The sequence below is a fragment of the Mus musculus genome, chromosome 2 (genome assembly GCF_000001635.26).
Source record: "Mus musculus strain C57BL/6J chromosome 2, GRCm38.p6 C57BL/6J".
Taxonomy (NCBI): Eukaryota; Metazoa; Chordata; class Mammalia; order Rodentia; family Muridae; genus Mus; species Mus musculus.
In genome coordinates this window covers 120,538,737-120,563,864 of record NC_000068.7, presented here as the reverse complement: position 1 = coordinate 120,563,864, position 25,128 = coordinate 120,538,737, and the positions used below count along the sequence as shown (strand labels likewise).

General features: G+C 42.9%; 1 protein-coding gene across 5 annotated transcripts in view; it reads left to right on the top strand.

Annotated features, from left to right (window-relative positions):
• Positions 1-25,128, top strand: part of Zfp106 (zinc finger protein 106) — a 57,045-nt gene continuing 31,917 nt past the window's right edge. The window contains exons 1-4 of one of the 5 annotated variants that reach the window (NM_011743.3): positions 6-178; positions 8,550-8,634; positions 17,961-18,022; positions 24,373-24,570. In NM_011743.3, coding sequence (NP_035873.2) covers positions 8,581-8,634; positions 17,961-18,022; positions 24,373-24,570 — 314 coding nt within the window. In that variant the 5' untranslated portion in view covers positions 6-178; positions 8,550-8,580. Of the gene's footprint in view, positions 605-8,549; positions 8,635-17,960; positions 18,023-24,372; positions 24,571-25,128 lie in introns of all 5 variants that reach the window. The other 4 variants (XM_030248878.1, XM_006499044.4, XM_006499042.4 and 1 more) reach the window with 4 other exon arrangements.

Here is a 25,128-nt window from a genome sequence, read left to right as displayed (position 1 = left end):
GAGTTGCGTGCGCCTGCGCGCTTGCGCGATGGTGGTAGTAGCGGCGGCGGCGGCGGCGTCAGTGCCCGGCGGGGAGCGGGTCCCGGGCCGCCGCCGGACCGGAGGCTAAGGGGGCGTCTGGGAGCTCCCTCGCCGGGTCCTCGGCGGCCAGATGGCGTAGGAAGGTCGGGCTGTGAGTGTGAGTAAGGAGGATGCGGCCTGGTTGGGCGTATCGGAGCCCGAGGGTCTGCCCCCTGGACAGGTGGTGGAGCTGCGCCTGCATGCGACCACGCTACGATGCCCCTTCTGACCTGTGTGGGTTTAGGGTTTATTGGCGAGCGGTGCGTCTGGCTTCTGGGCACAGATTCCAGCAAGGGCAATCCGATTCTGTTCGCAACCCAGACTGGACGCGTGGCTCCAGGTTTTTGACCTTTGGGGCAGGCCCTGACCTCTGTCGGCATGGGGTCTAGTCTAGGAGGAATCTCAGCCTTAGTTTAAAAGCTGTAGGTTTCAGGCCAGGGCCATCTCTAGCCTTCCGAGACTAACAGTGTCGCCTCTTTTTCCTGCTTTTGAGGACTCTACTTGTGGGATGCGTCTTAGCAATGTAGTAGCAACTAGTGGAACGGTATGTGTCCATTTAATATTTAGTACGATTTTGGTGCGTAGTGTGGAGAGGAGATTATTGCACCGCCTCCCGTTTCAGTCTGTTAGGTATAGTCATCTTTGAAAGTAACGTAAACTATCTTTTTGGGGAAGTTCCAGATTTCAGTGTTGTGTGTGTGTGTGTGTTTTTTTACCCCAACTTGGAAGCAGATTACAGTTCTAGCCACCATATCGGTTTATATTAAAGTGATTCCAATCACAGACTGATTAAGAGCCAAATCCTGTTCTAAAACTACAGGGGGGAATCTTAAAAGTGTAACGCCAAAAAACGAAAGAATGAATGATCAGATTCATCTACGAGTTACTTAGTATCTGCTTTGCGTGTGATAAGTACATTCAGGTGTGTCTTGGGAATTTAACAAGCTGTTGTAGTAGATGTTTTTGGGTAGTACTTTTTACATGAGGTACTGAGATACTGAGAGTGATTTGTTGAAGTTTTCACGTTGTGGAGTTAGTGAACTTCATCTCCGGTGATGGCTACGCTCATCTCTTTCTGATACACCCAATTAGACATTCTTTTTTTGTTTTTGTTTTTATTTTTGTTTTTTGAGACAGGGTTTCTCTGTATAGCTCTGGCTGTCCTGGAACTCACTTTGTGGACCAGGCTGGCCTCGAACTCAGAAATCCGCCTGCCTCTGCCTCCCAAGTGCTGGGATTAAAGGCGTGTGTCACCATGCCCGGCTTTTTTTTTTTTTTTTTAAAGACTTATTTGTTATTATATCTAAGTACACAGTAGCTGTCCTCAGATGCACCAGAAGAGGGCGTCAGATCTCATTCCGGATGGTTGTGAGCCACCATGTGGTTGCTGGGATTTGAACTCAGGACCTTCGGAAGAGCAGTCGGTGATCTTAACCACTAAGCCTCTCTCTAGCCCCAAATTAGACATTCTAAGCACTCCTTCGAGATCGGACTGAACTACTAGATACAGAAAATAGTAGAGTTTATTTTGATTCATAGTTTTGGAGAGAATCTGGCTTATGTAGCCCAGACTGGCCTCAAACTTGATCCTGAGTTCAATCACAGTGCTGGAATTTCGTACAGCCCATCGTAGATTTTAACTGGAGAGAGGGTCAAGATGGATTTTTGAAGAGAGCTTCAACAGTCAGGAAAGAAAAGGTGTGAAGGGATTTCATCAGTCTGGTGCAGAACCAGTGGCTTTGACACAAGGAAGGTGTTTTAAACAGAAAAACCATGTCCTTACTGTACATCCAGATTAGAACAAATTCAAGGCTGGTCTCTGAGAAAAGCAGGGAACATTGAGTGCCTTGGCTCTTAAACCCAAGATGAGATCTCTACATAGTTTGTGTTTTGTAAATGGGTTCTGGAAAGGGAAGTTGAGGATTTTTATACTAAAGGTTACATTACTCTTAACTGCTCATCTAGGATGCAAGTTGCCCATGAACAGCTTACACTCTGTTGCTGTGGTTGTAGTCTGAAAGGGGCTGTCCAGAAGTATGAGCTACCAGGTGTGTATCAGAGGACTTGTAAAATTTGTGCTTTTGTTAGACTGAGCCACTTCTGAAAGTGGAAAATGTTTGTCAAGGATGAAGGATAGAAGTGGTTCCAGAGTTTCAGTTTCACAGTCTGTGACTTTTTTTTTTTTTTTTTTTTCTTTTTCTTTTTCTTTTCAAGCTAAACAAACACTTTTTGGTTTTTCGAGACAGGGTTTCTGTGTGTAGCCCTGGCTGTCCTGGAACTCACTCTGTAGACCAGGCTGGTCTAGAACTCAGAAATCCACCTGCCTCTATCTCCCAAGTGCTTGGATTAAAGGTGTGTGCCACCACTGCCCAGCCCTATCTATATTATTCAATACTAAATTGTTTGTTTTCTTTGATAGGGTTTCATGAAGCTAAAGCTGACCTTTAAGTCTGCATACTTCCCAAGTGCTAAAATTATAAGCACCATCACGCCTAGCTTTTTTGTTTTGTTTTAAAAAGTGTGTGTGTGTGTTTGTGTTTGTTTGTTTCACTGAGCTACTTTGGACATTTCCTCCCTCTTTTTGAGACATGGATCAGTCTGTCTACCTTGCCCAGGCTGTCTTGAACTTGCTTCTGTTCTGTGCCTCATGAGTAACTGGGACTGCACGGCTTACCATCAGGAACCTTCAAAGGCTACAATGTTGTTGCATTTGTTAGTCTACATCTTGAGGTCTCTTTTAACACAGAGAAGTTTCATTTCTTGCTTTTTCACCTTGATTTGTTGAAGACACCTGTGTAGATAAAACTGATGATTCAGGCTTGTGATACATATCACTAAGCTTGTTACAACCAACTGGATGCTAGAGAACAGTGCTTATTGGATTCCTGCTAAATGCTCTGTCTGTGATGCTGTCTGCTGAGGTTTCCCATTTTTTAATGATACTGAGATTGACTAGTGGGCTTAGTGGTAAATTTAGCCTCAATGGTGGTTTCTCACTGTTTTTCATTTGTTTGTTTAATAATTCTTTGCTCTGTAGCCACAGCTAGCCTGAACCAATCTGGCTTTGAAAAACAGCCTCCCTGGTGCTAGAATATGAATGGGAAGTTTATTCTAGTTTACTTGTGCTTTCTTATTGCTGTTGCTCGTTTGTGGAGACAGAGCTGGAGATAGCTAGCTCAAATCCATGACCCTTTCATGGGTCTAGCATCAGCCTTTCTGGTGCTAGAATTACTAGTGTGTGCTACCATGCCTGTTTTATGATGATCAGACACCTTAAGCTGGTACTTGCTTGGAGACAAGGCTTGCCTCAAACCCAGAGATCTGCCTGCTTCTGCCTCCCCAGTGCTGGGATTAAAAGTGTATGCCATCACACTCAGCAAGTGATAAGTCTTAATACCAGTATGTTTTTCTAGGTGCTGCATTCATAATTTTATGATTTCTAATAAAGTCATGCCCAAGCATTTATATATTGAAGCACATATTTTATAGTAAAATACTTTTTTTTTGGGGGGGGGGTTGGATTTTTCGAGACAGGGTTCCTCTGTATAGTCCTGGCTGTCCTGGAACTCACTTTGTAGACCAGGCTGGCCTTGAACTCAGAAAACCACCTGCCTCTTCCCCCCCCCCCCCCCCCCCCAGTGCTGGGATTAAAGTCGTGCGCCACCATGCCCAGCTTGTCCTTTTTTTTGTTTTGTTTTAAGATTTATTTGTCTTCAGGCACAAGAAGGGCATCTGATTCCATTGCAGATGCTTGTGAGCCACCATATGTTTGCTGGGAATTGAACTCAGGTCCTCTGGAAGAACAGTCAGTGTTCTTAACTCATGAGCCATCTCTCCAGACCCTTTGCTTTTTGTTGTTGCTGTTTTGTTTGGGGGTTGTTTGTTTTTTGTCCTCCACCCCGCCCCCCATGTTTCTCTGTGTAATAGCCCTGACTGTCCTGGACTCTTTGTAGACCAGACTGGGTATTCAACTCTCAGAGATTCACCTGCCTAACCCTAACCCCAAGTGCTGGAATTAAAGGAGTGTGCTAACACTCCTGACTCTGTTTTCTTTCTTTTTTTTTTCTTAATTTTATTTTATTAGATATTTTCTTAATTTACATTTCAAATGCTATCCCAAAAGTTCCCAATACCCTCCCCCCCACACCCCCCTCCCCTGCTCCCCTACCCACCCACTCCCACTTCTTGGCCCTGGCGTTCCCCCGTACTGGGGCATATAAAGTTTGCAAGACCTAGGGGCCTCTCTTCCCAATGATGGCTTAACTAGGCCATCTTCTGTTACATATGCAGCTAGAGACACAAGCTCTGGGGGTACTGGTTAGTTCATATTGTTGTTCCACCTATAGGGTTGCAGACCCCTCCAGCTCCTTGGGTGCTTTCTCTAGCTCCTCCATTGGGGGCCCTGTGTTCCATCCTATAGATGACTGTGAGCATCCATCTGCTTTCTTTTTATTTTTCTTCTTTTTTTTTGTTTTTGTTTTTTCGAGACAGGGTTTTTCTGTATAGCCCTGGCTGTCCTGGAACTCACTTTGTAGACCAGGCTGGCCTCGAACTCAGAAATCGCCTGCCTCTGCCTCCCAAGTGCTGGGATTAAAGGCGTGCACCACCAAGCCTGGCTGCTTTCTTTTTCATTAGCACGTTATGTTTATCTTTTAAATTTTAACATGCAAATAAGAAATTGTGATTGAATGTGCCCTACAGGCTCATTTGTTTGAATGCTTAGTCACCTAGTCTTCAGGGAGTGGAGTTTAGGATAGGATTAGGAGGTGTGGCCTTGTTAGAGGAAGTTTGTCACTGGGGATGGGCTTCAAAAGGTTTCAAAAGGCCCTCTCCCTGTCTCCCTCCCCTGCCCCTTCCCACCTTCTTCCTCTTCCCCCTCCCTCCTCTGCTTCCAGTTCAAGTTTTAGCTCTTAGCTTTTTCTCTAGCGCCACAACTACCTGCCACCTTGCTCCTTGCCTTGATAATGGACTAATAATAAGCCTCTAAAATTGTAAACTAGCCTCCAATGAAATACTTTGCCTTGGGGGCTATAGAGATGTCTCAGTAGTTAAGAGCACTGGCTGCACTTCCAGAGGCCCTGAGTTCAATTCCCAAAGATTCCCAGATGGTGGCTCTCAACCATCTATAATGGAAATCTGATGCCGTCTTCTGCTGTGAAGGCATACATGTAAATAGAGCATCATACACATAAATAAGTTTTTATATCTTGCTATATCTTGGTATCTTCGCAGTTATAGAATACTAAGGCAAGAGTATAGTTTTCATTTCTTTCTAAGAAGGATGAGGTGCAGGGGAGGGAGATATTTGTGAAACTGGGTAAAAGGTCTGTTCAGTGCTTAGGACAGAGCCGTAGGCCTACCAGCTAGGCAAGCCTTTACTGCCAGGCTGCTTCCTCAACCCACATTTTATTTCTGCAGTGTTATGGATCAAAACCAGAATCTGATTCATAATAGGCAAGCAAGCACTTCACATAAGTTAAATTTATAACCTCAAAACTATTTTTTATAACCCAAAAACATCATTCATAAAGTGAAGAATACAAAGATCCCTGTTCATCCATTAGCTGAGGTCATTGTGGAAAATATGCAAAAGGCTTGAAGGAGGAAAAGGGCAATGTTCCCGATTAGATATATCAAGACACCTTTTCTTTCTTTTTTTTTTTTTGGTTTGGTTTTTCAAGACAGGGTTTTTCTGTATAGCCTTGGCTGTCCTGGAACTTACTCTGTAGACCATGCTGGCCTCGAACTCAGAAATCCGCCTGCCTCTGCCTCCCAAGTGCTGGGATTAAAGGCGTTTGCCACCATGCCCGGCAAGACACCTTTTTCAACTCAAAGGGTAGGCTGTGTAGTACATCTGCCAAAGCAGCTCCATCTCCATGGAAAATATAAATGTTGGAAGCTTTTTAAAAATCATTTAATTTTAAATTTATTTTGCCTTCGTGCGATTTAATTTTAAATTTATTTTGCCTTCTTGCATGTCTGTGCACCACATACACACTCAGCATCTACAGAGGCAAGTAGAGCCCATCGAATCCTGGAACTGGAGTTGCAGCCATTTGTGAGCTGTAATCTGAGTGCTGGGAGTTGAACCCAGGTCCCCTGGAAGAACAGTTGGTGCTTTTAACCTAACTCTTCAACTACTGGCCCTAGAAACCTTTTTTTTTTTTTAAGCTTATTTGATTATATATGTGTGTGTTTGTTTGAGTGTGGTTATGTGCATGTATGAACAGGTGCTTGTAGAGGCTAGAGGTGTGGACCCTGTGGAACTGGAGTTGCAGGTAGTTGTGAGGTGCTTGACATATGTACAGGGATTGAACTTGGGTCCTCTGCAAGAGCAGTAGGTGCCGTCTCCAACCATGATGAGCGCTTTTGGTCAGTGATGAGAGAGTAAAGCCACCAACATTTGTACATTGTCGAACATCTTTGGGGGAGATATAGTTCAGTGACAGAGCAGTGCCTGGCATTTGTGTGGCACTGGGTACTATGTCCCATACAGACTTTCTATGCCCTCCCCAGCTCTGGGTAATGACCCGGAGACATAGTTATTTAAAATAGCTTTAGGCCTTTGGTTACTCTGGTTCCCGACCAGCTCTTACAACTTCCATTATTCAGTGTCTGCCACATGGCTTGTTGTCTCAGTTTCTAGTACCACTTCTTTCAGTGTCAGGCTTGCCAGTGTTCCTGCCTCTGACTCCTTCTCAAAGTTCAGTCTCTTCAGAAAGTGAGAGGAGGAGTGTTTACAAAATACCTCGGCAGGCGATGATTCAATCAAAGTAACAATACCAAAGTCCAGTCTGCACTGTATTCTCTGCCAGCACAGAAGTCAGCATCTATATAATACAGACACAAAGACAGTATTACATAGTACACAAAAAGATTATCCCTAGGTACTATAACTAGTACAAAAAAACAAAAACAAAAACAAACAAACTTCTAAAGTCAAGTGAGATGGTGCATTCCTGTAGTCCCAGCATTCGGGAGATGAAAGAAGGAGGAGACCGTTTGCATAGAGCCCTCAGCCAGCTTTGTGAATATATAGAGACCCTCTTTAAAAAAACAAAAAAGTCTGTGGATGAGATTCCAACCCGAGGTTCTAACCTGGATCCTGAGATCCACAGCAGACCCCGATTCCATACCTAGGCTGAGATTGGTCAGTTAAAAGTGATACTATCATTTCATATCTTGAGTGGATGAACTGACATTGGCCAGCAGTTTGCAAAAGATTGTTGAGTGGGAGACCACTTACTGCTCTTGCATAGGACCCAAATTTGGATTGCAGTACCCACATCAAATGGTTCACTGATTGTATGTATCTAGAGAATCTGGCAACCTCTTCTGGGCTCCAGCAACATTTGCACTCACATGCACATACTGCCATGCAAACACTCAACACATATAATTAAAACCTTTCAAAAGATCAATTATTGGTGCAAACAATCATAAATGTATTTGTACATGTTATCAGCTTCAAGAAATTACAAGTAAATTTAATTTACTTTAAATTAAAGTTACATTAAAGTAAATTAAAAGAAGAAATAAACATTCATTAAAGTTTTTTTTTTTAAAGATTTATTTCATGTATGTGAGTACACTGTCGCTGTCTTCAGACACAACAAAAGAGGGCATTGGATCCCATTACTGATGGTTGTTTGGGAGCCACCATGTGGTTGCTGGGAATTGAACTCAGGACCTCTGGAAGAGCAGTCAGTGCTCTTAACCGCTGAGTCATCTCTCCAGACCCCCATTAAAGATTTTAATGTTCTTTTTGCACAAAGAGTATATGTCAGAGTGCTTGGTAATGAGTAGTGCTGTGGGCGTGCATTCATGTGAAGATCAGAGGACATCTTTTCCGTGTTTTTCTACCCTGATTGAGACGGTCTCTTTGCTATATAAGTCAGACTATCTGGCCTACAGATGAGACTGTCCTGTTTCTGCCTCTCATCTCCCTGTAGGGCCACCGTATATACTAAAAACTTCCTTAGCTAGAGGCCATATACCTTTTTACTTTTCAGTGAGACCTACTCTGTGCAATGTGAGGCCCTTCCAGAAGTGTCACTCAGTACAGGCGACCTAGAGGTATATTAGGTGAGGGGAGAAACAGACCAGTAGGCATGGCAAGGACCTAAACAAAGAAACACCACCATTCTCCCAATCCTGTTATGAGAATCTTCAGCTATGGTTTTGAGAGTAAAATGGAAGTGGGTGCCTACACCAGGAGGCTGTGCTGTGATAAGAGCCTCCGCGGTGAGAGATGTTGAGAGCTGGATGGATGTATTTCGGTAGAAATGACAGGATTTGTTGCATAGGATAAGAGGGGAGTTCATCAGGGCTGACACTCAGAAGATTATTGTTGTTGTTGTTTTGTTTTTAAACTTTCATAAAGCTGGAATTTACATTATTGAGATGGAAAGATTGAGGAAGGGGCAAAGTGAAAAGTGAATTAAAGGTGCTATCTGGAAAGGTTACTAAATGTTATGTCCTTCTTGCAGGTTGACATTGAGTGCTTCAGATCTGGTCACTATGGTACGAGAACGAAAATGCATATTGTGCCACATCGTGTATGGCTCAAAAAAGGTAACAGCAAAGAGACAGCACCTGAATCATCGAGGATAGTTAAAGCTTGATATTTAGAAATTTAAACTGTAAAATGATATTGTTTGTTTGTTCACTGTGTACACTTACCTCAGACTGTGACGATCCACCTGCCTCTGCCTCCCAGTCCTAGAATTACAGCTTTAGTTGTCACAGTGCTTATACAGTGCTGGAGAACACATTCATGGTCTCTGCATGTTAGTCAAGTATTCAATCAACTAAGCTGTAATCCATTCTGTCTTAGTTAGGGTTTTACTGCTGTGAACAGACACCATGACCAAGGCAAGTCTTATAAAAAACAACACTTAATTGGGGCTGGCTTACAGGTTCAGAGGTTCAGTCTATTATCATCAAGGTGGGAGTATGGCAGTATCTAGGCAGGCATGACTCAGGAGGAGCTGAGAGTTCTATGTCTTCATCCAAAGGCTGCTAGTGGAAGACTGACTTCCAGGCAACTAGGGTGAGGATCTTATACCCACACCCACAGTGACACACCCATTCCAACCAGGTCACACCTATTCCAACAAGGCCACACCTTCAGATGGTACCACTCCCTGGTCCAAGGATATACAAACCATCACACATTCCCAGCCCTGGGTGAAAACGTCTTATTTGTGCCCCTTCGCCCCCCCCCCCCCCAGATCAATCACAATCCATGCATCTTTTTGTTTTTTCGAGACAGGGTTTTTCTGTATAGCCCTGGCTGTCCTGGAACTCACTTTGTAGACCAGGCTGGCCTTGAACTCAGAAATCCACCTGCCTCTGCCTCCCGAGTGCCATGAGTGTTTTATAGCTAGTCTCAACTGCCCCACCTGGGGATCCATCCCATAAACAACCACCAAACCCAGACACTGTTGTGGATGCCAACAAGTGCTTGCTGACAGAAGCCTGATATAGTTGTATCCTGAGAGGCTCTACCAGTGCCTGGAGAATACAGAAGTGGATGCTCACAGTCATCCATTGGATGGAACTTAGGGTCCCCAATGGAGGAGCTAGAGAAAGTACCCAAGGAGCTGAAGGGGTTTGCAGCCCCATAGGAGGAACAACTATGAACTAACCAGCACCCCCAGAGCTCCCTGGGACTAAACCACCAACCAAAGAGCCCTGAGTCCCATTGTGGGACTCATAGCTCTAGCTGCATATGCAGCAAAGGATGGCCTAGTTGGTCATCAGTGGGAGGAAAGGCCCTTTCTTGGTCCTGTGAGAGTTCTATGCCCCAGTATAGGGGCATGCCTCTGCCAGGGAGTGGGAATGGGTGGATTGGAGAGTGGGGGGAGGGGATAGGGGATTTTGGAGGGGAAACTAGGAAAGGGGGATAACATTTGAAATGTAAATAAAATATCTAATAAAAATATAGTCTCAAAAGCCAGTAACTATATTTTTAACCTCTTTCCAGAATTTAGGATACTTGAGGGTGCATGATTTAGAGAACTTCAGTTAGCAACCAGTTAAAGAGAAAAATATATTAAAATTCAGGTTAATTGAGATTTTATGAGTTTGTGAAATTTTAGTTTGTGTCTGCTTCAGGGACCTCCATGTGAGCTAGGGAAACATTCTACCTCTTAGTTATATCCTTAGTTCCCAAAATATGTGTACTTTTTGATTCACAGATGTTTAACAAATACTGCTTTTATTATGTTCACTTGCTTGTTGTGTGTCCAGGCTCAAGACAAGTGCAGTGATAGTGATGCACATCTGCAATTCCAGCACCTGGGCACAGAGGCAGGGGGATCCTGAGTTTGAGGCTAACCTACCAAGCAAACAGTGTGTAGTGTAGCAAAGGTGGTGTTGACAGTATCCTGAATGTCCACAGATGGAACATATAGCACAAAGGAAAAAAGATCCAAATGTGGGAAGAGGAGGAAGAGGAAGAGGAGGAGGATTAAGAGGAGGAGGAAAACTGTGTGCATTATGTATGCAAGGGTAGGTAAGGTTTCACGTGCCCTGGCTGACCTTTTGTCTGTGGGTGCCAGGGATTCAGCTCAGGTCCTTATACTTGAGCAATAAGTGCTCTTATCTAATTGAGATATCCTCCTAGTTCCCCCAAAATAAGCTTTTAAAAAACAACATATTTTTAGATTTATTTTATTGTATGTGTATGAGTTTTTTGCTTACTTGTCTATCTGTGCACCACATGCATGCCTGATACTCAAAGAGGTCAGAGGAGGATGTTCTAGAACTGTAGTTGTAGGTAGGTAGTTGTAAGCTGCCGTGTAGGTACTGGGAACTGAACCTGGAGCTTCAGGAAGAGCATCCAGAGAGTGTAACTGCTGAGTCATCTCTCCAGCCCCCAAAGACTTGCTTGTGCCTCAGAGAAATGGCTTACAATTTCTCACTTTTGGCTTTTATTCTTTTGCTTTGAAAATAGTAGTTGTTTCGAGTTTTTGTTCATTTGTTTTGGATTTTTATCTTTTTTCCTTGAGCACCTCATTATATAACTGGTTGGCTGAGACTTGCAGGGATCCTTCTACCTCTCTTGTGTACGGAGATTACAGGAGTCATTGTGAGTGGTTATTGATGGAGTTTTAAATTCTGTGTCTTTGGTTTTGGTTGGTTGGTTGGTTGGTTGGTTGGTTGGTTGGTTGGTTGGTTTGGTTTTTCGAGACAGGGTTTCTCTGTGTAGCCCTGGCTGTCCTGGCACTCACTTTGTAGACCAGGCTGGCCTCGAACTCAGAAATCCGCCTGCCTCTGCCTCCCGAGTGCTGGGATTAAAGGCGTGCGCCACCACGCCCGGCTAAATTCTGTGTCTTTAACTTGACTCAGGTTGTAGTTGCAGACAATCACAGCTAGAAAGGGTCACTTGTAAAACTCTGTCCAGATGTAGCTTTTGTAGAGATAGAAAGTAAACAGTCCTTAGTAAAATCACATTTAAAGAAAGCGGTGTGAAACAGCTGTCCTCCTCATCACAGTACAGAAGATAGAACAGCAGTGGGCTGTTGAATGGTTGCACTGTTTGTGGCTATGATGGAGAAATGCATGAGTTATTTACAGCACAGCAGGATGTTTGTGTCCAATCTTCTTGGGCTTGAGATCCAGTTTGACTACTTGGCTGTCAGAGAAGCATCTTTCCACATTTATTTCTTGTATGCCTAGCTTTGTACATAGGGTATAATAAGCACTTGAGGAATACCTGGTGAATGAAGGAATATCCCTACATCCTTCAACTTTTATAAAGTTAATACTTGTAATTTTGTGGTTTAAATGGGAAAATGTTTGAATCAACAGAGTATAGTATACTGAAACCATCAGTTATTACTCTGTATGTAAGCAGCCGTTCTCTAATGTCGAGCGCGCCCCCAACTCGCCAGCAAGAACGACGCCACTACAGGATCCTTCTGCACACGTTTATTCAGTCCTATTTCTTCTTGTTTATATCTCCCTTGTTTATATCTCCCCTGTTTATATCTTCCTTGTTTATATCTCCCTCGAACCCTGGGCCTCTCACTCTTTTATACTCTCAGTTCCCATCCACGCACAGCAGGCCACGCCACCTCACCAGGCACGCAGCTTCAGCTAATCAGGGCAGCAGGGGCAAATCTCCACCAAATTGGATTCACCTGAATCCTGGTACACCTGCGCAGCACTCAAGATGTTTGTGTCTTATATGAGGAAGTCAGGTGCAAGTCATATGACTTAGCTGCAGTCCCTGGCGCCTTTGGGACTGCCGCCACACCCGCTCCCAACAATTCCCCCTTTTTTCTTTTTTGGCAGAGAGAATGTCTGTAGATAGCCCCCAGCAGCCATGCCCCTTACCCGTCCTTGGGTGACAAACAGCATTGGTTTGATCCCTGTCTTAGGTTGGTGACATGCCCAGGGAGTCTTATCACTGACTACCTCTCTATCATGCCAAGCCACTCCTGGGGAGATTGTGTTTTGCTTGTGGCAGGTGCATCAAAAGGCCAGGATGTTAATTAACTTATGGCCAGATCTTAATTGCTGCAAGCAAGCCTCATGGGTGAAGGTAGAGGTCTGATCCCCAGTGTGCAAGCATAGGGGCCCTACACAAAACCATCCCTTAGGCTCATCACCCAGAGAGGTCTTGGCCAGCTCCCGTGTCGTTTTTCCTGGGGGAAGGGAACTAGGACACTGAACCTTCATGCAATCAGACGTGCCTTCCACAGGATGCCAACAGCAAGCTATCCTCTGTGCAGTGCTTAGCCTCGCACCCCACGGCATAACGCAGCATAATTTCTTTTAGAGCGGCAAACCGAATCTGAGGAGATTGTCCTGCCTCCACTGCAGCAAAAGCCTACGCTACCATGGCGAAAGTGCGGGCCGCACACTCTGCACCTAACACATGTGCCAAACACAAAACACACACACACTATAACAAGCATACATCCCAGGGCTCTCTCATCCCCGCTCATCTTCCCTGAAGCAAGGGATAGATAGCCAGAGAGGCTATCTCTTTAAGGGGAATTCAGGGATCAAAAAGGATGGAAAAATTTGAATGTCATGTCGAGCTGGTATCGGCTTCTGGAATACCGAAAGGATCTCTCATCTTGGCTCCATCCTTTGTGCTTGTGGGATCATCCACCACATCCACAGGGGCAACTGGATCAGGAGCCTCATTCTTGCAGCGTCTCACCAATCTCTCCGGCACCCAAAGAGGTTCCGTCTGGTCCTGTGGAAACACACAAACAGACCCTCTCGCCCATGTCAACACCAGATCTGGTCGATCCTCTCCAAATATCCGGACAGAAGGTCCACCTACAGGTGGCTGCTGAGGAGGCATAGGGAGGCGGCACAAAAGCTAATTTGCCTTCCTCCTCCACCTCAGCTCTTTTGTTTTGTCCTTTCTGTCCACCTGATAACACTGTGTCTCCTTTCTTTTTCCTTTTTCTTTTTAAGCCCTTCTCTTCTTCCGACATACTTTCTTGTTGCTCTGTAAGGATTTTCTGACCTGTCTTGACTGCCTCTTGATTCAAACAGTAACAGAGTCCATATATCAGAACAAACAAGACCAAAACTATCAGACCTACCCACAAAGGGTCAATGGGAGAAAAAAGCATAACTACACAGCGAGGATCTATTGATCACTACACTGAGGTTATCATAGTTCCTTAACTTGTCCCCAAACCAGGAACCTTAACTTATCCCAAAACCATGAACCTTTAGTTACCTTGTACCTGCTTCCTGGCAACGTTATATTCGCCTCTATTTTATCGGAGGTCCTTCCCAAACTCCTGGGTTACTTTGTGCCTACTTCCTGGCAACTTTATGCTCACCTCTATTTTATCGAGGTCCTTCCCAAACTCCTGGGGTCGCAAGTTTCACTCACCTTGAACTTACCCTGCCGGCAACCACTGACTGCTGAAAGTTCTGAACTCGGTGGGGGAGTCGGTTCCCCGTACGGGCCACCAATTGTCGCGTCTGCTCTCGACCAGCAAGAACGATGTGACCACCAGTCCTTCTAACAGCAGTTTACTCAGTCTTCATCTTTCTTCTTTCTCTTCATCAATACCGTTCCCCAGCTGAAGAGTTCTGAATCCATGCCAGATCCTTCTCAACAGTCTGTTTTACAGGAACTTTTATTAACCACTCCTTCCCCGTGATGCAGTTCTGAATCCTCCCTGTAGCAGGGGGTCTTCGCTCGTGCCTGAAGATGTTTCTTGTCCCGGGTTTCAGCACCAACTGTCCAGCGCGCCCCCAACTCGCCAGCAAGAACGACGCCACTACAGGATCCTTCTGCACACGTTTATTCAGTCCTATTTCTTCTTGTTTATATCTCCCTTGTTTATATCTCCCCTGTTTATATCTTCCTTGTTTATATCTCCCTCGAACCCTGGGCCTCTCACTCTTTTATACTCTCAGTTCCCATCCACGCACAGCAGGCCACGCCACCTCACCAGGCACGCAGCTTCAGCTAATCAGGGCAGCAGGGGCAAATCTCCACCAAATTGGATTCACCTGAATCCTGGTACACCTGCGCAGCACTCAAGATGTTTGTGTCTTATATGAGGAAGTCAGGTGCAAGTCATATGACTTAGCTGCAGTCCCTGGCGCCTTTGGGACTGCCGCCACACCCGCTCCCAACACTCTAATTATGAGATATTTACAGCTCTTTAACTTGTATGTGCCTTTTCTCTTTTCTGGGGGGTGGGTAATTGCTGCTTATTTACTTCTCTAATAATCTATTGGGGAAGTTGAAAAGTGGGCAAAGTAGAACAGTGATTGAATTGCTGTGTCCAAAGTCTTGGTCTCATTTGTCCCAGCCCGGCCTTGGTTGTAACCAAAGCTGCGCTTTAAAATCCAGATCCACCATTAGCCTCCTGAGTGTTAGGACCATAAATGTGCTCCATTGTGCCCAGCTGCATCCCAGGGACCAGAGTTTTGTTGATGTTATTGTTTGTTAAAGACTTAGTTATTTTTATTTTATGTGTATTGGTACTTGGCCTGAATGTATGTGTGTGCATTGAATGCACACTCGGTGCCCACAGAGGTCTGAAGGTAGAGCCAGATTTCCTGGAGCTGAAGTTGTAGAGAATTGTGAGCTCCTCTGTGTGTGCCGTGTCCTCTGCAAGAATGAGTACTCTTAGCTGCTAAGCTTGTGTCTATACTTTTTTTAAAAGTCTCCATAGAGATATTTTGTTTACTTTTTAAATTTTTGGGGGGATTTTACTTATATTTGTTTTTGCCTTAATGTGTGTTTGTGCACCGTGTACATGCAGTGTCTGAGGATGCCAGAAGATGACATCAGATCCCTAAAGTCACACAGATGGTTGTGAGGTGCCATGGAATTGAACCTAGGTCCTAGGAAAGTAGTCAGTTTTTTCAAACCACTGAGCTCTCTCTCTCCAGCTCCCAAGAAAAAGACTTTTTTATTTTTAATTTTTGTTTTTGTTTTTTGAGATAGGGTTTCTCTTTGTAGCCCTTGGCTGTCCTGGATCTTGATCCGTAAACCAGGCTGGCCTTGAATTCAGAGATCCTCCTGTCTCAGACTCCTTAGTGTTGGAATGAAAGGTCTATGCCACCACAGAACTGTACACTGTAGCTATCTTCAGACACCACAAGAGGACATCAGATCCCATTATAGATGGTTGTGAGCCACCATGTGGTTGCTGGGGATTGAACTCAGGACCTCTGGAAGAGCAGTCATTGCGCTTAACCACGGAGCCATCTCTCCAATCCCTAAGAGACTTTATTTTTAATACCTATCGATTATCAATGCAGCCAACCATATTCATTCAACAAGTGTTAATTAACAACTTATATGACAGACTCTGTCAAACCTTAAAATAAGAGTTGTAGCTTATTCTTGAGAAACTTTTCAGTTGAGTTGAGAAAGACTGTGCATAAAAATAGACAACCAGGGACTGAGGAGATGGCCCAGTCAGTAAAGTGCTTTGCATACAAACAACAGGGACCTGAGTTTGGATCCCTAACACAGCAGCAACAGTGTACATCTATAATCCCAGGATAGAGACAGGCAGATCTCTGGTGTTCACTGGCCAGCTTAGCTGAATTGGTAAGCTTCCAGTTTATTGAGATACTGTCTCAATAAGGTGGAGGGGCTGGAGAGATGGCTTAGTGGCTAAGAGCATACTGTTCTTGCAGAGGACTCAAGTTTGGCTCTAGGTTCCCATGTTGGTCAGCTCACGACCACTTTAACTCTAGCTCCAAAGGATCCTCCATAGCCATCTGCATTCACATGCATGCACACTCACACACACACACACAACCTTAAAACGATTAAAAATGAGGTAGGAAGCAATTGAGAAAGATAGATGTCCAGTGATGGTCTCTGACCTCCACAATCACACACATGTATGTTGTACCAACATGAGCATGTACATAGGCCACATACTCATAAAGTAGCCAAATAGTTTTAAAAGCTAAGTAATTCGAAAGACTTTGACTATGTGCCTATATACCAGAGTGCACATGCGAAGATAGATTCTCTCCTTTCACCATGTGCCCTCCAAGGATCGAACCCAGGTCATCAGGTTCAGCAGCAAGTGCCCTTACCTGCCAAGCCCTTGTCTTCTTGGCCCCTTGGGTTTTTCTGTATGGTCCTGGGTGAACTAGAATTCCTTGTATAGATCATGCTGTGGTGCTCATGCTGTAATCCCACGCGTGCAAGTGGAGGCCAGCCTAATGTATTTACAATACCTAAACGTTCCTCTTTTTAAAATAAGAGCCAGCTATGGCGATGTTCACCTATAATCCTAGCAGCAGAGATAGAGTTGTGAGGACATCCAAGGTCATTCTCAACTACATAATGAATCCAAGGTCATTCTCAACTACATAATGAATCTAAGGCCTGCCTGGTCTGAGACCCTACCCCACAAAATAAAAATTAGCATGAAATATAGCCAGAGAATTCTTTAATGTGGAACCAATTTTGGTTTTAAATTGAAAAGGAGTAAAGGAGTAATCACAAAAAGTTCTGACCTAGGAACTTCAAATTGTCTTTTTTTTTTTTTTTTTTTTTTTTGAGACAGGGTTTCTCTGTGTAGCCCTGGCTGTCCTGGAACTCACTTTGTAGACCAGGCTGGCCTCGAACTCAGAAATCCGCCTGCCTCTGCCTCCCAAGTGCTGGGATTAAAGGCGTGGGCCACCATGCCTGGCTAATTTTTTTTTTTTTTAAAGATGTATTTAGGGGCTGGATAGATGGCTCAGTGGTTAAGAGCTCTGACTACTCTTCTGAAGGTCCTGAGTTCAATTCCCAGCAACCACATGGTGGCTCACAACCATCCGTAAGGAGATCTGACGCCCTCTTCTGGTGTAACTAAAGACAGCTACAGTGTACTTATGTATAATAATAAATCTTTAAAAAAAAAGATGTATTTATTTTATGTATGAGTACACTGTAGCTGTTTTTAGACACAACAGAAGAGGGCATTGGATCTCATTACAGATGGTTGTGAGCCACCATGTGGTTGCTGGGAATTGAACTCAGGACCTCTGGAAGAGGAGTCAGTGAGTGCTCTTATCTTCTGAGCCATCTCTCCAGCCCTTAAAATAATTTTTTCACTTTTTATTTTTCCCCAAACATGTGTATGTGTCTTATGAGTTTATGCAATGCATATGTGGGAGTGTTTGTTAGAAGAGGGCATGGGATCCCCACCACAGGCCTCCCACTGGATACAGGCAGTAGTGACTCGGCCACCCGACATGGGTGCTGGGACTTGAACTCCAGTTCTCTGGAAAAGTAGCAGGTGCTCTTAACCACTGAGCCATTTCTCCAGCTTCATAACCCAAATTGTTAATTGAATATCTACAGAGAAACCCCACCTACCACCCTCCCAGACCTACTCTACCCCCAGCAATCCTTTTGGTTTAATCTGCCTTGTTTTGTTTTGAAGGAGATGGATGAACACATGCGAAGCATGTTGCATCACAGGGAACTTGAGAACCTGAAGGGCAGGTAAGGACAACAGCTCTCTTCCCTAAACTTACTGGCATGGGGGTTTAAGTGCTGATGGTGCCTGTTAACTTGCTTTGTAATAATCCGTCATGATGATTGTCGTATGATGGCATTGAGTCATTGTTCATAATTAATAGCAGTAGATTTGGGGCATTTAAAAAAGATAAGCTGTGGTAGGTTTGTGCATCTGAAATCTACACATGGATAGAATTCAACACAACTCAGGCAAGTTGAACTGGTGTGAATCAGCTCGTAAACGGACTTATTCCTGCAGTGTTGGTCTTGCAGCTGGGACTTTCCATAATTTTACTTTAGGAAAATTAATTTCTTGCTGAAATAGCCTAGGAATACTGAAGCTTATTTGTGTCTGCAGAACCAAATAAAGAGATCTTAGGTGTATTTGAAAATGTTCTGCTAATGGTTTAAAGTTTTAAGATGTTTAAAAGAGGCTTAGACAGAATGTGGTATTTGTGTGTGTTCCATGTCCTTTTTTCTGTGTGTCTTCTTTACTAGTATAAAGATTGAAATGTAGATTAAAGGTAACATTGGTAAATTAAGAAATATGAATTATATTTTATTGTATGAATAATAGTTCAAAGTTTCTGTGAAGCTACTATCCTGTTGTTTGATGATACTAATGTGTTAACTCTATTGTAAGTTTATTGTCTGTAAATGTATGTGCTATTATTAGACTTTAACATCTCAGCATATAAATGGACTTCTTTCTTGCCTGGTTCCTGTAATGTGTAATGGTTGTGTTTCATGGCAACAAAAAGAAGTCTTCACTTCAAAAGACCAATGTGCTTATATATCTGTTTTTAGCTTTTCAATCTTTGATGAGCAAGCTGCAATCCATATAACCACAGAGGTTAGGCATAGAGGAAGGGACTAGGTGTGAGGGATGACTCTCCCTAAGAAGAGGAAATAGAAGAGATAGCTGTGGTGGGCAGGAGGGGGTGGTAATAGGGAAGAGGATGAGGAGAGGAAGTAAGGGAGGGACAGCTAAAACTGAGGTCCTGTTTGATCGATTTGAGCGGTCATATAGAAAAGCCTGATAGAGTAGAAGCTTCCTAAAATATATACAAATATAAAGGGATCTATACTATGTGGTCAGTTTCAGCACTTCCATGAGGTGCTGAAAAAGGGATGTATTCTTTGGTGTTGGGATAGAATGCTCTATACATATCTTAGGTCATTTGTTTTATTGTATCATTTACCTCCAGCATTTCTGTGGTTTTTGTCCAGACGACCTGTCTGTTGGCAAGAGTTGGGTATTCTCCAGCATTTCTGTGGTTTTTGTCCAGACGACCTGTCTGTTGGCAAGAGTTGGGTATTGACGTCACTCAGTATCATTGTATGAGAGTCAATTCTTTTATGAACATAGGTGTCTTTATGTTTGATGTATAGATGTCTAGAATTTAGAATTGCAGTATCTTGTTGGGCCAGGTATGGAGACACACACCTTTATTCCCAGCACTCAGGAAGCAGAGGCAGGAGGATCTCTGAGTTTAAGACCTGTCTGGTCTACATAGGGAGTTCCAGGACAGACTTGGCTACATAGAGAAACCCTGTCTCAAAGAGGGAAAAAAAGTCTGTTCACCTTTTTCCTCTTTAATAAAATCCCTTTCTGTCCTGTTATCTGGCCTACTCAAACTTAATATTCATTCACATCTTTAGATCTATGTAAACGCTTTGTTCCATCTTGAATAACTGAGCCTCATGCTGACTCTATGTTGCTCTATAGGTTCCTTTTCTCTTGTAAATAACATCTTGACCACCCTAACTCATTTTATTTAGAGATCCTCATATCGATAAAGGTTCCTTCATGTTATGTCCAGCCATAACAAGTTTTATATAATTTGCTAGCTCATAACAAATAAGTTGCATTAAAAATGAGACAATTTTTGAAGAACCCCATAAAGTCTCAAACATACTTCATTGACGTGTAGCCTTAATTTAAGGATAGTCATAACTAGTTTGTGCCTTAGAGACAACTCAATCCTTATCCCGTTCCCCTTAGCCTCAATAGGTGATCATTTCTTCTGGATTTCATACTTAATTACTGTGCTTATTGTTTACTTTTGAGTTATGATCTTGTAAATATAAAATAGTTCATTGATTTTTTGCCTTTTCATTTTTTGAGAAATGATTTCTCTGTGTAGCCCTGACTGTTCTGGAACTCACTCTGTAGACCAGGCTGGCTTTTAACTCACAGAGATCCACCTGCCTCTGCCTCCTGAGTCTTAGGATTAAAGGTGTGTACCACCATGCCTGGCTACGTAAGTTTTTATATTCCGTTTTAAAGGCAAACTTGACCATATTGGTAAGTTTTGTGTGGTTTCTAATATGGGCATAGGGAAGATGTGTGATATGAGCAGTTACTTCAGATAGATGCTATCAAAGACTCATGCCTTTATTTATCGAGCAGCTGTTGTAGTTTTAGTTAGAGCAGGCTTAATAAAGAAAGGCTTATGCATAGAGTATCTTAAGACTGCCTTTTGTACATGAGGGGAAATTGCGTGGTGACAGGATGGAGCTAATTTGGGCCCTTCAAACACCCTGAGGAAAATTATTGCCTTTATTAGTTATGACACAAAGGCAGTACATTTTATCCATAATTATATGTTTATACAAAGTATGTAAGCCAATTATTAATGAAAAATTCAAAAGAGGTATATTGATGGCTTGAACATATATTTTTCTTTCATAAATAAAGTCATAATAATCTATATTGAAAAAATTAAACATTGTACAAAAGTCCCAATAGAACTGGTGTGGCCACATCCAATGCTGTGTCTTATACAATAAGTAGAAACGTAGATGAAAACAATGTGATTTCTAACTAAAGACAGTTGGCTTGGATCTCAGCTGCAGTGTATGTGCGGTATTTGTCGTATAGTCTCTAGAGTCTTCTGGCGCTGCCCGTTGTGAGCAGATTCCTATTTATATTATAAACTTTCTGTGTTGCTGTGAGATATTTGCTTGCTATTACAAGAGAATGAGCTAGCATCAATTTAGATGTTTCAAAGAACTTTATTTAAAGAAATTTATTAGAAATGAGCTAGCATCAATTTAGTTGTTTCAAAGAACTTTATTCTTAAGAAGCTGTTTGTTTGTGACAGGGTCTCACTTCTGTAGTCCTGGCTGGCCTGGAACTCACTGAATAGACCAGGCTGACCTAAAACTCACAAAGATCCACCTGCCTCTACTTCCACATTCTTTTCTTTTCTTTTCTTTTCTTTTCTTTTCTTTTCTTTTCTTTTCTTTTCTCTTTTCTTTCCTTTTCTTTTCTCTTTTTCTTTTCTTTTCCTTTCTCTTCCTTCCTTCCTTCCTTCCTTCCTTCCTTCCTTCCTTCCTTCCTTCCTTCCTCTCTCTCTCTCTCTCTCTCTCTCTCTCTCTCTTTCTTTCTTTCTTTCTTTTTTTTTTTTTTTTTTTTTTCCAAGACAGGGTTTCGCTGTGTAGCCCTGGCTGTCCAGGAACTCACTCTGTAGACCAGGCTGTCCTCGAACTCAGAAACCCGCCTGCCTCTGCCTCCCAAGTGCTGGGATCAAAGGCGTGCGCCACCATTTCCCAGCTTCTACATTCCTTTAATCTTTAAACATATCTTTAAATATATAGACGTGGTTAGAAAATAATGCATTAAAATATTATAGGATAGTATGGAATTAGAACATTGATTTTTGGGTAACCCATTGATATTTTTAGGGAACCTGGTCAGAGTTCTTCATTTTAAAATTTTTAAATGAAAGCATTTGTGCTACAAAGTTTAAAAAAAAAAGTGTAAGATTTCTACATTTTTCCATTTTCAGAGACTCTTTCAAAATAAGAAACAGTATTGGGTGTGGGTGTGTGCCCAAAGTTGCTACTGCTTTTGCTCTTCCAAGCTCCCCCTCCCCCTTTCATTTTTGAGACAGGGTCTCCCTTTGTGGCCCTGGCTGGTCTACAACTTGGTATATAGATGGACTAGGCTGACTTTGAACCCACAGAGGTCTGCTTGTCAGTCCCTTAATAATGCTGTTTCTGTTTCCTTTATTGGGGGTTGGGTTACTTTTTGATTTTTGTTTTTCAAGACAGGGTTTCTTTGTGTAGCCCTGGAACTTGCTTTTTGAACCAGGCTGGCCTTGAACTCACAGAGATCCATTGGTCTCTGCCTCTGCCTCCCAAGTGCTGCAGGGTTAGGGTTAGTGACTGCAGCCACTGCCGTCTCCTCTTGCTTCTTCTACTTTTTAATTATATTTTTTATTAGATATTTTCTTTATTTACATTTCAATTGTTATCCCCTTCCCTAATTTCCTCTCCGAAAAATCCCCTATCCCCTCCACCCTCCCCTTGCTTCCCAACCCACCCACTCCTGCTTCCTGTCCCAGGCATTCCCCTATACTAGGGCCTAGAACCTTCACAGGACCAAGGGCCTCTCCTCCCATTGATGACCGACTAGGCCATCCTCTGCTACATATGCAGCTAGAGCCATGAGTCCCACCATGTGTTTTCTTTGGTTGGTGGTTTAGTCCCAGGGAACTCTGGGGGTACTGGTTAGTTCATATTGTTGTTCCTCCTGTTTGCTTCTACTTAGTGCAATGCTGCAGATCAAACCTATTGCCTTATGCCCTGCACTCCCAATGCTACCTACCATTTCCTGTCCAACTGCATTGCATTTTGTTCCCTGCGATTTATTTTTTTGTATGTTAGTGTATTTATGTAGTAAATGCATACCATGTGAGAACCAGTGTCCACAGAGGTCAGAAATGGGTGTCAGATCCCATGGCCCTCAGAAATTCTCTGAGACAAGGAAAAATGTTCTTAACTACTGAGCCATCTTTCTAGCCCTCATGATTGTATTTTAAGATGTATCAGGCATTGTTTGAGTTTTTATAGTTTGTAACTAAGTAACATAGTGTTTTGCTTGGCATTTAGTAATTGTTGGTAAAGTGTTTGTTTTGCTTTGCTTTAAATGGGCATTCAAGTGATTTGTAACAGAAAGTGTCTTCTAGTAAATGAAGTGCTCAGTTTCAAGGACTTCTGTTAATTCATGTCAATTCTGCTTATTTTGATTGAGTTTGGTTAAAACTGGGGGTTGGGGGAGGTGACTGAGTGTGTTTCATAGCATGTGTCTGGAGATTTATATAGGCAGACAGATGTAGATACCCACATTGGTGTGGGAATCACAGAAATATCACTACTATAAACCCATAGCACAAGCACTTAGACTAAGTTTGAATTATTGGACAGCCACAGTTGCACGCTTCTCATTATTGTTGCACAGACAGATGACGTAATCAGGGGATTGAAAGAACTTAGAAACAGTTAAATTATTGATCTGCTACATATTAAAGAGGATTTAAGATTTTGATTCTTAAAACTGGCCAAACACAGTTGGAAAAATAGATAGCTCAGCAGTTAAGAGCACTGACCGCTCTTCCAGAGGTCCTGAGTTCAATTCCCAGCAACCACATGGTGGCTCACAACCATCTGTAATGGGATCCAATGCCCTCTCCTGGTGTGTCTGAAGACAGCTGCAGTGTATGTGTATATATATAAAAGAAATCTTTAAAAGACTGGCCAAAGAGGAGATTTTGCTATTGAGTCAAGTAGAAGAAAAAGTAGACAGAAGCAAGCCAGTCATCACCAGTTTAGGTAAAAGCCAATTTTGTGTGTATCTGGACTGCATCATTTTCTGAAACTGGAGAGAAAACATTTGCCTAACAGCTGCTAACTTCCTACATTTGACATGGTTTCAATTCCCTTTAAATAAGCCTGCTGAAGCAGTGTGTCACATGTATCATCCAGACTAAGAACATTTGCTACTACTGTCTCTTGCCAGGGTCCGGACTCTTCACATTCCAGGCAGAGTGCCAGCTGTTTAATTTTTAGTTACCAAGCTGAGATTGGCTGTTCCCCCTCCTCTTTGCTCCACCCCCAACTTTCACTGGAAGAGCACTTTAGAGCTGGAGATTAAATGGATGTGCTGTCACCAGGCTTTCTGAGTGCAGCTGCCATCATGGGTGTGCCCCAGAGCAGCTTGTCTTTGCTCTGAGCCCCCTGCCCTGCCTCCCCTTTCACCATGTTTCCTTCGGCAAGATTTTAAGTACAGCAATTCAAGAAGATTTCTCCTAAAGCCTATTAATTTGAAGTGTTTTACCTCTTGATTGCTGGAAAAGAATCTTAAATTTATTCCAAAGTAATTTATAAGCAAATATACTAACAGTGGTGAGAGGAGCACCGACTTGATTCCCTCTAACCTTCCACTGTGGCCATCTGCATACAGAGTCTTTCAGAGGCAACTAGCAATCTGGTGAGTGTGCCATGCCAGTGGGGAGCATTGAATGTCCTTCATCTCCCTCTTTCCCTAGGGACATTAGTCATGAGTGCCGAGTGTGCCGGGTCACAGAAGTGGGTCTCTCTGCATATGCAAAGCACATTTCTGGCCAGTTGCACAAAGATAATGTTGATGCCCAGGAAAGAGAAGATGATGGAAAGGAAGAGGAAGAGGAAGAGTATTTTGATAAGGAACTTGTTCAGTTAATACAAGAAAGAAAAGAACAAAGTCGGTAAGTTGGTTTGTTTTTAGTTTTGCTTTTTGAGATAGAATTAGATGTAGACAACTTCTCTGTCCTGAGGATGAGCCTCTAGAGCTTTGTGCAGCAAAGAGTACACTCTACTAAGTAAGCCTAAGCTACACTCAGCCTTGTGATTTGACATTGAAAGATAAGTAAGCCTGACTTTAAGACCCTTAAAGCTTAATCTTATTTTAAATATTAAGTTTTGTTTGAGTTTGCTATCTGAGGACTAAGGACTATGAAGTGCTTTTTTGAACTGTTATATTATCTGTCTTTAAACTCAGTCTTGTTTTTAGTCCTGAAAACTATGGTCTTGGTTACTGTGTCTTGAACTGTTCTTATTATCCAATTTTTCTATGAGAAAGCCGTAGAGTATAAGTAAAATGAATAGACATTTCATCTTTTATCATTTGTATTATTATATTTTTTGTTGCCCAAATAATATCTCTTAGGGGAAAGGATGACCTCTTATAAATTAGCATGGTGCTTTTCTTAAATCTGAATTTTACCTTTGGCATCCTAACAACTATACAGTGCCTGGTTCACTCT